The sequence below is a fragment of the Xiphophorus hellerii genome, chromosome 12 (assembly GCF_003331165.1).
Source record: "Xiphophorus hellerii strain 12219 chromosome 12, Xiphophorus_hellerii-4.1, whole genome shotgun sequence".
NCBI classification, from domain to species: domain Eukaryota; kingdom Metazoa; phylum Chordata; class Actinopteri; order Cyprinodontiformes; family Poeciliidae; genus Xiphophorus; species Xiphophorus hellerii.
The window spans coordinates 18979048-18995382 of record NC_045683.1 but is presented as its reverse complement, the minus strand read 5'-3'; the positions used below and the strand labels follow the sequence as shown (position 1 = coordinate 18995382).

At 36.9% G+C, this 16335-nt stretch overlaps 1 protein-coding gene across 6 annotated transcripts in view; it reads left to right on the top strand.

The window, feature by feature from the left end:
* The first annotated feature begins 11477 nt into the window (after nt 1–11477).
* LOC116729593 (EGF-like repeat and discoidin I-like domain-containing protein 3) overlaps nt 11478–16335 on the top strand; it is a 126443-nt gene continuing 121585 nt past the window's right edge. For 2 of the 6 annotated variants that reach the window (XM_032578248.1, XM_032578246.1), the window contains exons 1-2: nt 11478–11677; nt 11779–11865. In XM_032578248.1, coding sequence (XP_032434139.1) covers nt 11802–11865 — 64 coding nt within the window. In that variant the 5' untranslated portion in view covers nt 11478–11677; nt 11779–11801. Of the gene's footprint in view, nt 11866–16335 lie in introns of all 6 variants that reach the window. The other 4 variants (XM_032578249.1, XM_032578247.1, XM_032578250.1 and 1 more) reach the window with 2 other exon arrangements.

Genomic DNA, 16335 nt, shown 5'->3' with positions numbered 1-16335 from the left:
TTTTCACCTTCACGCCAACTAAAATAAATTTTTTCCTGAACCGCAAAACCTACTTGATCGTTGGAATGACTTTAGAAGCTTTATGTAGGTTCTCTGTGTTTAGGTTTTGGAAGAAAGAAAAACATTGAGCTTTTCTTGAACAGAATGAGACCCAATGAGTCCTTTTGGTAAAGAAGAGACTACTGCTTAAAAGATCAATGTCCAACCTGGTGAAAAAAGAAGACTGAACTAGAAAAACGATTTCGTCAATAATGGGATCATATTATTTTCCCACTTTATAAAGAAGCTCAATGTGTAGGCACTGACGATCTCTAAGTTTTAGGGTCAGAGGCTACAGATCCCTGATATAAATGAAGGTTCCAGAAGAAGGCAGACAACAAGTAACAGATTATTACACAAATCCTTCTGAATCTTTTTTAAAAATATGAAAACATTACAGTTTTAGTGTTTCCATGAGTCACAAACATAATTTTCCATTTAGACTCTAGTTTACATATTACAAGTTGGATGAATGAGTCAAATTGCATCCCCTAATTACACTGTGGTGTTTGCATCCATCAAATTACTTAATTACAACCACATCCCTGAAAACACATAGTTTTACAAACATCTGTAATGCACCACAAGAGAGGACCTTCTTTGTATCAACAGCCATCCTGTTTATAGCTGTCTCTGCTGGAGCAGATGCTGCCAGATCTTGTGATGGAAACAAACAACCACAATCATAAAGACTAAGTCTGGAAGAAGAGACATGATATCTATAATAACATGTCTTAGGGTAAATGGGTTACTAATCCCCACAAACATGTTGTTTTCAGCTATGTTGTACAGTACCACTGCCACTGACCAATACAACATCAACAGATTCCTCCAAAAGAACTTTGGCTTAAGGTAAAATAATATCAGAAGTCTGTCATGCACTTATATAGTGTCAATGTTTTGGAAGTTGGAAGTTTGTAAAACAGACCAATATATGGACATCCTCCTAAACTGACTGTCAACAAAAGGAGAGCATTGTGTAGCTAAGAGAGCTTTGATTACTCTAGAAGAGTAGCAGAGATTCACAGCTCAGGTGGGAAGTGGCATCTGTAGAAAGGAAAACCAGCTGCACACTACACAAATCTCTCCTCTGGAAGAGGGACAAGAAGAAAGTCGTTGCTGGAGTAAAAGTATTAAACATCACATTTGCCACAGGGTATGGAAGAAAACCTCATTAGGTCAAAATTAAACTTTTTACACGCTAAATAACACTTTACATAAACCTAAACACGCCAGTTCCCAAAGTGAGACATGGTGGTACCCTAATTATGCAATAATAGATTAAAACCTGTTAGTAATTCCACAAGACTGGTGGCTGGGGTGAAGGTTTAGCTTTCAGCATAGCGACAACCTTAAACACACAGCCAAAATGACAGCTTTCAAATCAGTTCATTTAATTTTATTTATGTAGCACCTGTTCAAGATTTTACCAGCTCAAAACAGGTAAACATCTACTTCTGTACACTGTGTATACAAAAGATATAGTCATTTCAAGTGCTTTAAATAGACAGATTCATACACTAAATATATTCACTTTGGTCCTACTTATAAAACAGTGAAGTCAGCTTCAGTTTACAATGTCAAGTGTCTAAAAAACTAATTCTAAATTCTGCTGGTGTACTTTGCAGTATCCCCTTATAATTAGCAATCATGTGGTGACGGTAAAAAATTATTTTCTTCTTTGTCTTGTGATATCACATAAAATTGTAATGAGCAAATCTGAAACAAGTTCAAAGAGGAGCAGTATATCATGAAATATGCCAAGCAGTAGTACTTGTGGGTGTTTTAATATAGATACTGAATCAGTGATAGTCATGTTCATAGTAGAGCTTGGAGGCAGGATTTAATGTCAAATCCCAATAACACATTAAAAAACCCTTTGCCCCATGCAGAAAAAACAAACAAAAACTTATTGATTTGTATACAGATACAGCCCTATTTGATGGTTTGTGTTTATTGCAGCAATCTGGTCTGAACAATACAAGGTAGAACACTCATTAAATTAAATCATCATTCTCAAAAATGAACATGCATTTTCTGTCCTCACCTTTAACACTGTTACAGCTCTTTTATCATTTTGGAATCTATTTACAAAGGCCTTAAAGCTATGCTGTGAATGAATTTTGTTACATGTATTCTGTACTCAAACATAGCAAAATTACAAAAGGATAAGCCAAACAGTGTAGATGTTTCACAGCTACATAATGCCAAAATATAGCATAACATAACACACTACAGTCTCTTATCGAATTTTTAGGTTCATGTTTGCTTTCATAACTGTCCAGATGTGGGCTTCACAAAACCTTTGAAGGTAAGCTATGGTATCTGACACTAAGCTTTCAACAACAGATTCTTTGATTCCTGTAAGTTAACTCTGTCAGTGGACTGAGATACGTGGTATTTAGAGGCCTGGTCAATGCCTTGTTCGTCAAGCTATTCTTAGATAGTTTAGTATAAAAATGATTCTTTTCAAGGTCCTACATTTTTATATTTATATACAGTTGCATTCAATATATTTAAATATTATGGAAAATACTATTTTCCATAATATTTGTACACAATGAAAAGAGTAATTATACAAAACTAATACTATGTTTTCAAGCTTTTATTGTAAATTGTGATGATTTGCTGCTTACAGCTAATGAAAACCTGACATTTAAAATTAGAATATTACACATACAAATAAAATACAATCAAGCATTCACAATAGAAAAAGATGAGATTAGAGAAAAGTGTCTTTAAAACCTGCTTAAAAGTCATTATTCTCAGAAGGTGCTTTTAATCTGACAAACAAGTCTCTTGTTCTTGTACATTCAGTTTGATTGGACATTGAAGTTGTTTCTCCCGTTGCTGCCCAGGCACCAAACACAGGTTCATTATGCATTTTCCTTCATATTATGTTTTAAGAACTGCCAAATATTTTCTGCTAATTGATATAAATGGTCATAAGATTTAGATCATGACTGGAAAAAGGGATACCAGATTCAAATAATTGAATTGAGCTTCCTCTGTAAGCTAGTCTTATCTTGGTAGACCAATATAGGTTAACATACTTTCTGGTCTACCTCAAAATGAAGGTTTTTTTCCACTGGAAAGAAACTTCTGAGCAGACCCAGACGCCACTCAAGAGAATTTTACACCATACTGACCTGGGAATGATTCAACATACCACAATGAGATAGTGAATGTCCCTGGGGAGAGCAATGTCTGGGTTTTCCTCCTTTGCACACTGTTATAAAACATAAAAATCACGGTAGATTAAGTCAATCCATATTAAAGCTCTTCTGGTTCAAGTCTACTCTGCATCCTCAGAATTTGAACCAAACATGGAGAACCAGCAAGCAGTTTTATGGTCCTCTCATCTTGATTAAACTTCCAGAAGACTCAAAAAAGCTGAAACAATGAGTTCCTTTGAATCAAGGCTTGAAACCACTTTGCTTAAAATTGCCTTTGATTAATATTAACTGAACGACCATTAAATTAGTATGTGTCCCAGCTTTTAATTACTTTCCTTACTATGCCACTGCAGCATAATGTTTTTTGCCTAATATTTCATCATGTAAAGCATTTTGAATTGCCTTGTTGCGATGTGCTACACAAATAAACTTGCCCTGCCCTCCATAAAACAAGCTCCATAAAACAAGCTCCACAAAAATAGCCAGTTTAATGGCAACTCCTAAGTTGTAAATTAGACACCAACTTCAGAGTCAGCAGCCATAAAAGCAATATTTTTCACACATAATTATCACAACAACTATATTTGTTTACAGTTTTATAGTGGGCACGCCACAACAAGGCACACATTCTTAGTCACGGACCATGTGGGTAAGAAATAGAAAACGCCTTCAAGGCAGAAGTGACAAAACCATCTGACCTTGGTGCCCTGTTGAGAAAGCCACTCCATCCACATCAACACCCTTCATCAACTGTTTGACATTGTGCAAAATATTTTTTTTTCTTCAAACAGGAAAAATTGTTTACCATCATGATTTATTTATTTATTTTTTCAGTAATCAAAAATTTTCTGAGCCACCTCACCCATTTCAACACCCTTCATCAACTGTCTGACCTAGTGGCATGTCTACTTACTGTACATGCCAATAGGTGAACACTGACAGAAGCAGAGGTTTTACTACAACAGTATTAAGGATTTACAGTAAGAAAAATCTGGAAAATAATCACTACTAATTAAACATAGGTGTGCATCCATTGTTGGCTGACTCATTTAAGGTAAGGTCATTTTATTTACATAGCACATTTTCAGCAGCAAAGCAATTTAAAGTGCTTTACATGAATTTAAAGGAAATACAACAAAATAACAAACCAAGGGAAAGAGCAAAAGAAGAAAAAGAATCTAATAATGTTGATTCAAAGTATATAAACTAGATACTCATGTCTCTGTATTAAGCCTGTAATAAGGTAACCTGTCCAGGATGTACCCTGTATATTCCTTGATGGCATCTTGGATAAGCTCCATTCTCCACCTCACTCCTGAAGAAGACAAAGAGAAAACATCAACTTCCTGCTTTATAATTTTGGAGGTTTTCAGTAAAGTTCAGTATTGTATTTATTTAGCTTTAGATTTTGTGTGCAGTGTCAGGTAAAGTATTTCATTCAATAGAAGCTGATACGTGTCACTGTATTATGCATGCAGCAGAAAATGAGAAAATCACTGTAGAGTAGAACATTAGAATAACATATCTGACTCTCCTACAAACCCAGTCACATATTATGATTTCTAGCAATTTATTCCATCTGAAACAATGTTTTCTGGGTCCAGAGAATTGGGACAGAGCCTTTGACAAACATTGATACTCTGGAGACTTTTTAGTGGAAGAGGATGAAACAAACAATAAAGCTGTTATCGGATGGTCACACTATGGAAATTGTTCTTCGGACAGCATCTTAAACTCTAAGAGGTAGCAGAAAGATCTTTTGTGTTTCTTTTGCTATGTGCACAATTATTTATTATAATTTATGATTAGAATTTAGATTTGTATAACCTGAATAACATTTTAAAATAAAGCTGCTTCTCTGATTTTCAGTACGAATATCTTCACATGAATATCATGCTTTTATTCTGAATATCACAGTGATGGGTTCTAACACAATGAAATTGTATTACTAATGAAGCTCTAATGTTAGTATTCAATGTGTTTGCTTCAGGAAAAGCACAATCCTAAGTGGAATGCCAAAGAGAGAAAAACATGAGCTGATGCCAGCTCTATCCGTCACCTGGGACTAACAGAAAACAGAAGAGAGAAACGAACAAGGCTGGTAGGGCAACATAACTCTGCTTTGTGTCCCAATGCTCTGAACGGAGGGAAGAAGAAGATACAAAGCAATATTCTCTTTGGAATTAATTCACTGTCTCTTCTCCAAGAGCATCTAATTTAGTGTTGCTTGCCTTCCTTTCTGGATCAACATACTCCTTGCTCTCTGTCTCCTTCATCGTCTTCATCTGTCTCCTTTAGTATCTTGGGTTCTACTGCTCTATGACATCCTTTCCCTGTTTCCACCACTGCATTACTATCTTTCACTCTGTTCCTGTGGTTTTCATTAGGACATCTGTTGGAGCCATAGAGACAAAGAGAGAGACACTATGAGAAGAAGCAGGAGATGTGTGAAGTAACAGAAGGTGTGAGTAGATATGGACTTGTTAGAAGGAAAGGGGATGGGAAGGAAGAGGGAACATACTGTTGGAAAGCGTTTCCTACTAATAAGCCTAATAAAAGACCGTCCTAATTAAATCCTGAGGAGTGTGTAGATTTCAAGGCAACATTGCATGGAAAGCCTTTATTCTCCAATTTGGTTTCAATCCTACATCAATTTATTTTTTTTTCTAAATGGTGCTAAAATCTTTTTTTATGTGGATAAAAGAATTAAATGTTTTGTTCTTCACAAAGTGAGAATTATTGCCAGGCAGGATGGATTTGCCACTCTTATTCCAACTCAAACTTTTACCAGAAATTAAAACATAACTTGCAATAAAAACAGCAGTAAATGAGTCAATGAGAAGGTCACTGTGATTTTCAGACTGTTGCTCATCCTAAATGCTTCCCTGTGGTCCAAATGAGGATGGATGTGGGAAAAGAGGGTCCAAATCTCTGCCTTTCACAAAAGCCAGAGGAGGCACAAGGGTAGAAGAGGCCAAAATGAGCTCAAAATAGAACTAATTGTAACTGGGATTTACAGTTCCCAGTTACAGCTTCTGCATTTGCTGTGTAAGGTGACAATGAGGGAGGAAGTTAAGGGGCTTTTTCTCAGCCTCACCAGCTTTGATGCCATTGGCTAGTTTTCTTTGATCCTTTTTCTCCATTTCTCAACTGTTTTTCTCTTTGTTGTAGGCTCGTTGTAAACTAATGAGGTACTTTGTTTCAGTTTCATGATTATCATGCACACTTATATTATGCTTTCCTTTCAACAGCTGGTTTCTAAACCAGATCCGGACTACTTCATTGGCAAAACATGACATTTTAATATATATCTTCATATAGTGCCTTGTGACAGGAATCACACTCCCTGAACTTTTTTACTACAGCAACACAGTTCAATGTATTTGTTGGAGATATGTGGCCAGCTGTCCATAACAGTAAATTCTAAAGTATTTCAATGTAGCTCTTGCAGAATCTTTAGGGTTGCTGTACTGATAGAAGGTGAGTTTCCAGCACAACCTCTAGTGTTTTGCAGCCTTTAACAGTTTTCCTTTACTTTCTTGAATTTAACTCTATATTTACCTATATTCCCAAAAGCTCTGGCCAACTTCCCAGTCCCTCCTGAGTCCCAGTCCCATGATGCTCCTACAAATGTATGATGTATTGAGGATACTGTGCAATTTCAACATGTTTGTTCTGTCCCCTAAATAAAGTCATATGCTGCCATGTAACTTGTAAGCAGTTTTCATTTGGAGGACATTTTAATATATCTGTATTTATTTGCATTTTCATTCTCAGTATTAATAGTCCACAGTAATTTTCTTTTTCCTTTCGTAGAAATTGTCAGCTCCAATCACAATCATGTTGCAGGGAGACACAGGAAATGGAAACAGTGGTGGGTGGTGTTTTGGTTGTAGGAATTTCATTAACATGATATTAGACTTGAGTATACCTTCCTCATATGATTTATTAGTCTCCGCCAACTGCGTAGCTCTTTATCTACATTAAATCCTGGGACACTTGATGTATTAAATGATTCATGATGATGAGCTTGGACACACCTCAAGGTCAGACTGATAACATGAGGATGTTGGATGATGACATCAGATTAAAGGAGACATTATATATCCTTAGTTTAAGAGTTGACATACTTTCTTCAGATCCTGTTAAAGACAACAGGTCTTTGTCTTTAACAACACCTGTTGTTAAAGACAACAGGTGTTGTCTTTAACAACATTTACAGGTGGTACTGTAGACTTACAGTACCACCTGTAAATGTTTCTTTAAAATCTGTTTCAGGGCACAGATTGATCAACTTTTTTCTATTATGTAGTTTTATAAGCTGCATAATGGAAAAACAAGAAAGTTGGTTTTGAATATTCACTTTTGTTGAGCAAAGTTGTATGGAGAGTCATTTAAGGCAGAGGTCAGAGGTAGATCATAAGTGGACTTAAAAATGAATAGGCCTAACAATAATTTTCTAAAATATGAAGCTGAAGTTAAAATGAACTAAAATCTGTCTGAATGACATTTTCTTTATCAAACTAGGCCATGAACAAAGAAACACATTTCAGTTCTGTTCAGTCAAGTCTTTGTGTCCAAATCCATCTAACAACCAATAACATACAATTGGGTTCACAAGAAGAATTTCTAATTTATTGATGATAGAAAATGATTATCTTTAATTTGTGGCCAGTGATTACATTTGCTTATTTTAATTAAGAATGTCAACAGGAAACTACCCAGTAAACTTCCACATTACCTTACCATATGTGTCGCGAGCATTACCTCCGCGTCATTCCCAAGCTCAGTGTCCTCAAAGTTCATCAAGTTCTCTATGCTTTTGTTGCTTGCCTACCTCCAAAACATCAACAATCCACCGTAGTGTTTCTAAGTCAGAATAGTCTACTTTTCATCATAGGTCTAGTTGACTACTCTCCAAGCATAACATTTATGGTTGTGACTAGAATTATAGAAGGTACTTTAGAAGCTGTTTGGTAAAGTAATCATTTTTTCTGTCGTTGCAATCATGTAGTTTTTTTTTTTATCTTAGAGTGGCTACTTAATGTTTGTTTGACATTGTCTTTTTGTTTTGAAAATTGAAAGTACCCTCACCAAACAACTAAATGGCACATATGCAGCTGTGATATGCTGTATTTTCTGGTTGCTCGGATTTTATGCAATAATCTTTCTGCCTCACACTGCAGAGTTGGAGACACAGTTCAGTTTGTCATGATCCTGGGGTGTTTGGGTTTTGTGGATTCGCCTGTGTTTGTATTTTGATTATTATTTATTCACACAGGTTTTTGCTTAATGTTTTTTTTTTTGTTTGTTTGTTTGTTTGTGAGGAACATTGTGATCCATATGTCTGTGATGTACTTAGCTAAAATAACATCATTGTTGACCAATGTCTCACACTCCATGCAGTGAATCTGTTGTTCAACTGGAAAGTTGCATCAGTGACAGACTTCTGCATCCTAGGTACACAAAGGCGCATTACTGTGGATCCTTGCTGATGTAATGACCATCACTGCTCTCAACAAGATCAATAAGTCTTTGTAACTCTGCTATTTGCAGTTTTCTCATCAAGTAACATTGCTGCTCTTATTTACACATCGTTGTTGTTTGAAGAGTGTTTACTTCCTGTAAATAGTCTGTTATTGTTTTTTTCTCTTTTTGCACTTATGTTCACACGTCTTGTGCATTTCTCTTCTCTAAATTAAGTCGGCTGCACATGACATTTAATTAGTATGTTATGTTTTAATAATTTCTAGGTATCATTGTCATTAAATGTATCCTTATTGTACAATCTTGTATGCTTTTTTTTAGCATATGAAAAAGCATATGCTAAAAATGTGCTTTATTTTTAGCATATTCTAAAAATATGTGAATTTGAATGTCCTCAAATACCTTAAGTTACTGCCCTGAAAAACAGTGGTATTGTAAAATGTAAAATTGTAAAATGAGAATGGAAGCAAATTTACTGTGAGAATATGCTGGCATTATCTTTAACCACTACTGACTTTTTTGGTGTGTATCATCTGATGGCACAAAAGACAAGCACAGTCAATTACATCTCTATTGTTCTATGATCTGTTATATAGCTGGCAAAGCTTCCTCTCCACCACAGAGCCACAGATAACATGTGGCTTTGTCAAGCTGGTATTCATTGTGACTCCTCAGTGTTTGACTGGGATCCAAACAAACATGTTAAAACATTGATCGAGGCAGTAGTAGACAATTATCTCCTACATGCTGTTAGGCACAATGACAACACAGGTAATATTTTTTTTGTAAAGAGTCAGGTGTCTTTAATGACACAAGGACAGCATTTCCAGTAAAGCCATCTGTCTAACAGCAAGATAAAATGGTTAAAACAATATTGATAGTAAATATTGATTTTTCTTTTTATCTATTTCTTGCTACAACTGTCCACACTATTATTACTAATAGTGTGTAGGAGTATTCCTGCCTGTTTTGCAGAGACAGAAGAACCAAGCTCCATCCGACATCAGGTTGCTAACTGTGAATAAACACTTTTTTCTGACAACACTTCTTCAAAGAAATCAAATTATCACTTTCTATAGTTAGCATCAATGTGTTACTGCTGGCTAGCTCAGTCAGAGACCTTGTAAAGGATCCAAACATCCACTATTCAAGTGAGCTGTGATGTGCTACCTTTTTATCCCTTGAATATACTTGCTAAGTTATTTGGCTGACAGATCAATTTAGATTTTAAACTGAAAATTGCGAGGTGTGATATATTGCTCAAGGGCACTTGAACATTAAACTGCATTGTAGTGGTTCTAGGGGGATTGCTGCCATATTAGATACCAAACTAGAAGTTTACTTAGGAAACTCTGTCTTCTCCAGTCAGGATTCTGACTTCATTGGCCAATGTTGCTATATTTCTGATTCACAACTGTAATGTCCAACTCAGAATATCTGACTTTAGATTAAAAAGCAATTGATCAATCAATTACTTTATGTTTACAAGAGCACTATTAAAATTTCAGTGTTCTGTACCTACAGGGCTTCATAAATGTTCTGATCACATCAACTAATATTTATGTCTATTGATTAAAGAATAGAGCAACATTCCATGAAGGGCTGTGATAAACTGAACAGAAGAAATTTGATGCGTTTGGAGTTTCCTGCAGCTGAAGATATGTCCATTCACACCTGGAGAGAGTGTGATGGGACAGTAGAGCCTAAATATTTTTATTTAATGAGTGGATGCACCTTTGGTGAGTTTAAGTAACAACTCTTAGAAATCTATGTGCAGAATTTATACATTCATAAGCCAGGGTTGGGTCACAGTCGAGCCTGAGTGTTTTTAGAGTGGCATTTTTTCCTAGATTTGACTAAGATTGACAGTTTCATCCCCATGTCAAACTGTGCTTCAGCACCCACATTGACCCTGATGTGCTCAGTGATGTGTGACTGTGGCAAAGAAAGTGTTACATATGTGCCAAGCAGAGCTATGCAGCACCCTCCATATTTATTGACTGAAAATGTGCTATAAAATAACCCTTTCACTTCATAAACATAATCTCATACTGCAAAAATAATAAAAGCCTAACCTTTAACTAATGTTATTCATTTGTTTATTATGAATAAACATCTATTATTGGTAGATGGTAGATGTGGAAAAAAATTGTTCATGTAATGATTAGGAATTGTTTAAGATACTGCGTTCCATTAATATTGGTTTTAAACACAGCAAAAATATTACTATCTGAAAGTCATGAGTGAACTGTAGACTCAAGTGACCAGGAAATGTTTTATTCCAATTTCTTGATGTCCAACTTTTATTAACCTTTATGAATTGTAGCCCCAGTTTTCTATTATAACCTGATTGAAGTGTAACTTGGTGCTCTTCTGCCACTGTAACCCATCTATCCCAAAGTTCCTTATTGTGCATTCAAAGGTGGCTTTTGATTCCAAACACCATGCCTGTAACAGGACGTTCTTTGAGATGTTTTTGCCTTTTATTGTCTGTGACCTCTGGCGTTATGTTATTTTCTTCCATTTTTTTCCAGAGGTCGTCCAGAGCACCATTAGTGAAGAAAAAAGAAAAAAAAAACATCACTACAATCTTGTAAATTACAACAAAAATGCACGGTTTAAAAACCTTCGTTAGACTATTTATTTATTTCTATTGCAGAGTTTAGATACAGGAGTTAACATTATTTTCCATATTCGAACCTTCATCGGATTTTATTTTGTAGATGCAGATCGGAAGTAGCGACTCTCACGACACCCGAGGGCTTGACGGCAGATGTCCGGGAGCGCGGAGCGCACACGTCGCTGCCTTCACTACATCGCACCACTGCGGTAGGATCGGGGTGGCATCAGCAGAGGAGCAGACGGCAGGTAGCCAACACAGTTCACTTGTTCCTGCTCCGCGCAACCCCAGAGGCGACTTTATCACTTAGGAGGTACTTTCCCTTGAAAGGACATACTACAGCAGCATCTCCCAGGTTTGTCCCTGCAGCCTGGCGAGAGCGGGGGAAGGAGAAGTTTTGATCGTGTGATTTGTGTGTGTGTTTTTTTTTAACCACAATCCCTGTAACCTTGGAAGACTCACCTGATTGCTGTGCGAGGATGGGACCGCTACTCCCTTTCATCGTGTTGTGTTTGAGCGCCGCTGTCCCACACCGTGTGAAAGGTGAGTGGGAGAGTGAAGCTGTCATTACCTCATTTTGCGTTATTTGAGTCGAAGTAAGAGACTGTGTGCAAAATATATTAAAAGTGCTGAGAATTTTAATCAAAGAGAAGAAGATGCACGAAACGTTATGTGGGTCTGTATTGTTTGCAGCACCCTGTTGTGTTAATATGTGTACACGTTCACGACCCATTAGTTAATGGGGTTACATGTGTTTCTAGGACACTTTTGATGCAGTCAGAAGGATGAAAAAATTTCTTTATCCATGGATATTTTTACTAGAGGGATGTTTACCGCGTTAGGCGCACATAGTTCATATAAAAATGGGTATTTCTGCGCTCCCTTCTCGAAATGTGCATCAGCTGCCTGTCTGGATAAAATATGCTGAGCGGTCAGGTTTAACTGCCTCTACTAGACGATCACCCCCTTCTCCTTAACAATCTGGTTTCTGAGAAAATGAAGACAGATAAATAAAAGAAAAAATGTTGTAAGTGGAACAGAGAAACTACCAAAATGAGAATAAATTGCTCCTTCCTTGGTTGCTGCAATGGTATTGACCAGGATGACATCACGAAAAGGTCAATTAGGCACTTTACATCTAACCTGGAGTTTTAGCATTAACAGCCAGACTATCTTCCCTACAGAGGAAATTGCTTCGTGCTTACAGATTGACCTATACACTTTAATATCCATTACAAATCAATCCACATCCTCTTCTGCTTTAAAGCTTTCCGTTCTTTGGATGTTGGGAATGTTTAGGCTTTTGCCTGCCTTAATGTTGTTCATGGTCAGCACAAAAGCAGTGTACCTGTGGGATAGTATGTGAAGAAAACAGTCTGCAGTTGCGCTAATGGAAGTGGGTCATGCCATCCTCCTTGTCTCTATCCATTTAACGACACACTTGCCTCAGGAGTCACACATGTCAGGCAGACCTCGGTCTCTAAACAAGGAGTCTGCCTCGAGCAGACTTTCTAAGGCTCCCTGAGCCACGGTGTCAACTCAGTGTCAACCGTTGCAAAACATAATACTCCCTTGTAGACTGGCATAATGAGTCTGGAGGAGAAGAACAGAGCTCTGGTGCTTTGGGTCGACTTCTTCCAAGGCTCGGAGAGTTAAAAATATACCTCGGCGGTACCTTAATTAATCCCAGTAAAAATGTTTGACATTATGAAGTGAAATTCATCTAACTAGCTATGAGCTAGAATGAGATTATCACAGTATGATAACCTTGAGTAAAAACACCTAGGTTTCCTGATGTTTAGACAAAAAATGTTTTGCATTATTGTTTCTTTTTAAAACAGAAAGTCAACTATTTTTCATACAGCTGCTAAAATATTGCAACATATGTAGCATTCTGTTGGACGCAAACCTTTGAAAAAATGGATGTTTTCAGGAAATGAACATCTGATCAAAGTTACATGCTCTGTTTGATCATTTTAATCGGAAATGTAGCAATGATGCCTGAGAAACATAGGGTTATTAATTAAGTTACACTAGGAAACAAAAATGTCTAAAAATGGAGATGTAATGATACAAGGCTATCTTCTTGGGTCATAAGTCTACAATCTGCCACTTTACAGACATTCAGCTCTTAGTTTGGCATCTGCAGTTTCAAATGTAGACAAAGCAAGTTTAATTGTATCATTTCTTCACTAGGTAATTCAAAGTGCTTTATAAGATAAAGGGTAAAGGTTTTTCTCACAATTCAGTTTTTAGGGAGTTCGTTTTAGAACTTAATGTTACCTCCTGCTGTTTTGAGGCAGCCCTGATACAACCAAGTAAAAAGATCTCTGAATACCAGAGGTGTCTAGATAACTGGCGAGAAATCTGGATTGTATTCACTGCTGATGCTCTTGGCTTTTAGTCCAATACTCAGCACTCAAAATCACTAGATAGGATGCACTTCTTTCATTTCCATGCTTGTGTTTTATGCAACCACGCACATTTCCAGTTGACCAAATTTGTCTTTCTTGAAAGCGAAGATGTAGAAGTTGTGCCTTTGCTCGCTGATCAGTGAAGGAGGGGCACCATTGTTTTAAGCCGTTATACTGATTAGGTTTAAAGAATAAACGAAAATCAATCTGGCATCTCAGTAAAAAATGGTAAAACAAAAGTCTATGATCTGCTGATGTATGTATGTCCAAGGAATGTACATGATACAAGATTAAATATCCTTGAAGGCAACATTGCCTGTAACATCAGATGGAGTCCCAGAGATACAGAAACCCTATGTAGACCGAGGAAACGTTGCACTTATCCGCAGTCATTACTCAATGATAGCTGTTGCCTTCAGAGATAGCCCAAAAAACAAACACTATTGGTGATGTCACACAGTGCCACTGAAATAAATTGATGTGCCAGAAACATTGCCCCCCCAGGTAAAAACAGACTGCATTGTTCCAAGACTGTGCGCAATACATCACATCGTCTGGTCCTGGTGCTGACTCTCACACATTGTTTGGTATTCTGCCTGTCAAGCTTGGACAAAGCACAGGGTTGCACTCAGTGTGTGGAAATATAAGATGCTCTCCTCTCTGTACAAAGACCTAATGGAATTTTTTGTATTTTCGCTTCAGGTCGTATTATAATAATGTACAATTGATGGCTTTTAGGCAAATGGTAAGCCATCTTGATTAGCAGCATAATTGTCCACATTCAACAAATTATGATTAACGGTAATGTTGCTGCTTTGTTTTGGTCAATGGATTCCCTCTGAAACAGACAAACATTTTCACAATCAGTCATAGAAATGTCATTGCTAGAATATTAAATAACGTCTTTCAGCTTAAGTCTGGATGGATTTTCAAATTCAGTTTAGTTCAAAACTACTTTATTAATCCAAGGGTGAAATTAAATGTTATAATTCACATGATCCAAGTTTCTTCAAAAAGTTGTTTTAAACACTGATGGCCTTTGGGTAGAGATGACCTCATTAAGAGTTCTCTATTACTACAGATCTTAAGAAGCCTCTGACTGAAGACACTGTTGTTGTATCAGTCTGATGAAGAGGATTCTGTAATGCTCATTTTATGAAGAATCTTTCTTTGTACACTAATCTCCAGAAGTTCGATGGCAACCTGCTTGTAGGAGTAGGAGAGCCTTGAAAAAGATTGGTTTGACATCTTGGCACCTACCAAATACTGCCACTGTGAGTTGTTACGTGGGAGAAAATAAGGCTTTATTTTTTATGTGTGCTTTATGCTGCCAATGTCCATCCATCCATCCACCCATTAAGCTGAGTTCGGCTAATAGGAATCTGATCTAGATGTTTTGTTTGTTGGATTATGTTTTTTCATCATGACAGAACAAAACATTGCAAGCATTTCTGCAGTTAAGAACTTAAACCATCTAAACATCTCCTGTTCTTTCCTACCACCAGCTGCGAACCTGACATCAAAATGTTTAATCTTGTTGTATGAGGCAGAGACTGACTCTTGACCCAGAGGTTGTAGTACACTTCTATTCAACTGAGAACCATGGCCTCAGGATTAAGCTGAACAAATAGGATTAATGCTAATTATATTTGCCAAATAATTACTAGTTGTTGTACTTAACAATTCATATTCTGCACTTCCCTGAACAGAGAGATATGACTTTGTTTACTATTTAATTGCTAATTCTTGAATACATATACATCTAATAGGAATTCATCTGAAACCTCGTTAAATTTCTTGGCCTGTGCAAGTTCTGGCTGAACTTTGGATAACGACTTGCAAATCCTGTCCAATATGCCCTTCATCCTGGTTTTAGATGCAACAATCTTCAATTATGGAATAAAGGTCAGGACTTTGTCAGATCACCATCCCTGATAACCGCAGGAATCAATGTGACTCAGTAGATGCCATCCTGTGCATAAGAAAAATTCTGCATAGGAAACTGTGAGGCACTGACATTGGCTTAAATTATTTTGTGATATATTTGTGGAACTTAATTGGGCTATTCATCGTCTATTCACATGTTCCTTAATCCCCTTAATATTTGACGGAGAGGTCATTTCTCTCTTATGGTGACAAGTTAATGGATAAAGTGCTACTTATGTCGTGATGTAGTCAGACCTCTGCTGTCCTGCCTACATTTCATGCTCAACTTAATAGGAGGGCACTAGGGGGACGGTTATAGGGGATTCAAGGACACTCAGGCGAAGAACTTTAATAAAGGTATGACACGAAGGTGGCAGTGTTGATTGGAATATATTCTTTAAATCAACACAGCTTCATGTTAGATTTTGGAATGAATCTAAATAGGTATATGAATATTTTTGCTGTATCTTTTTATCTTATTTAACCTCCAGTAATTGAGTAAGCACGTGACTAGTCCACAGTCTCTTTCGAAATGCTATGCTGGGCTTCAGGCTCATTTCTCGCTTTTTAAGGTAACTTGCAGCTTATCAGTTCCACGTTTGTACATCAGAGAATGGAAAAAGGAGAAATGTTTAAACTCCTCTCATGGAAAAATAGGCTTATAGGCAGTAAA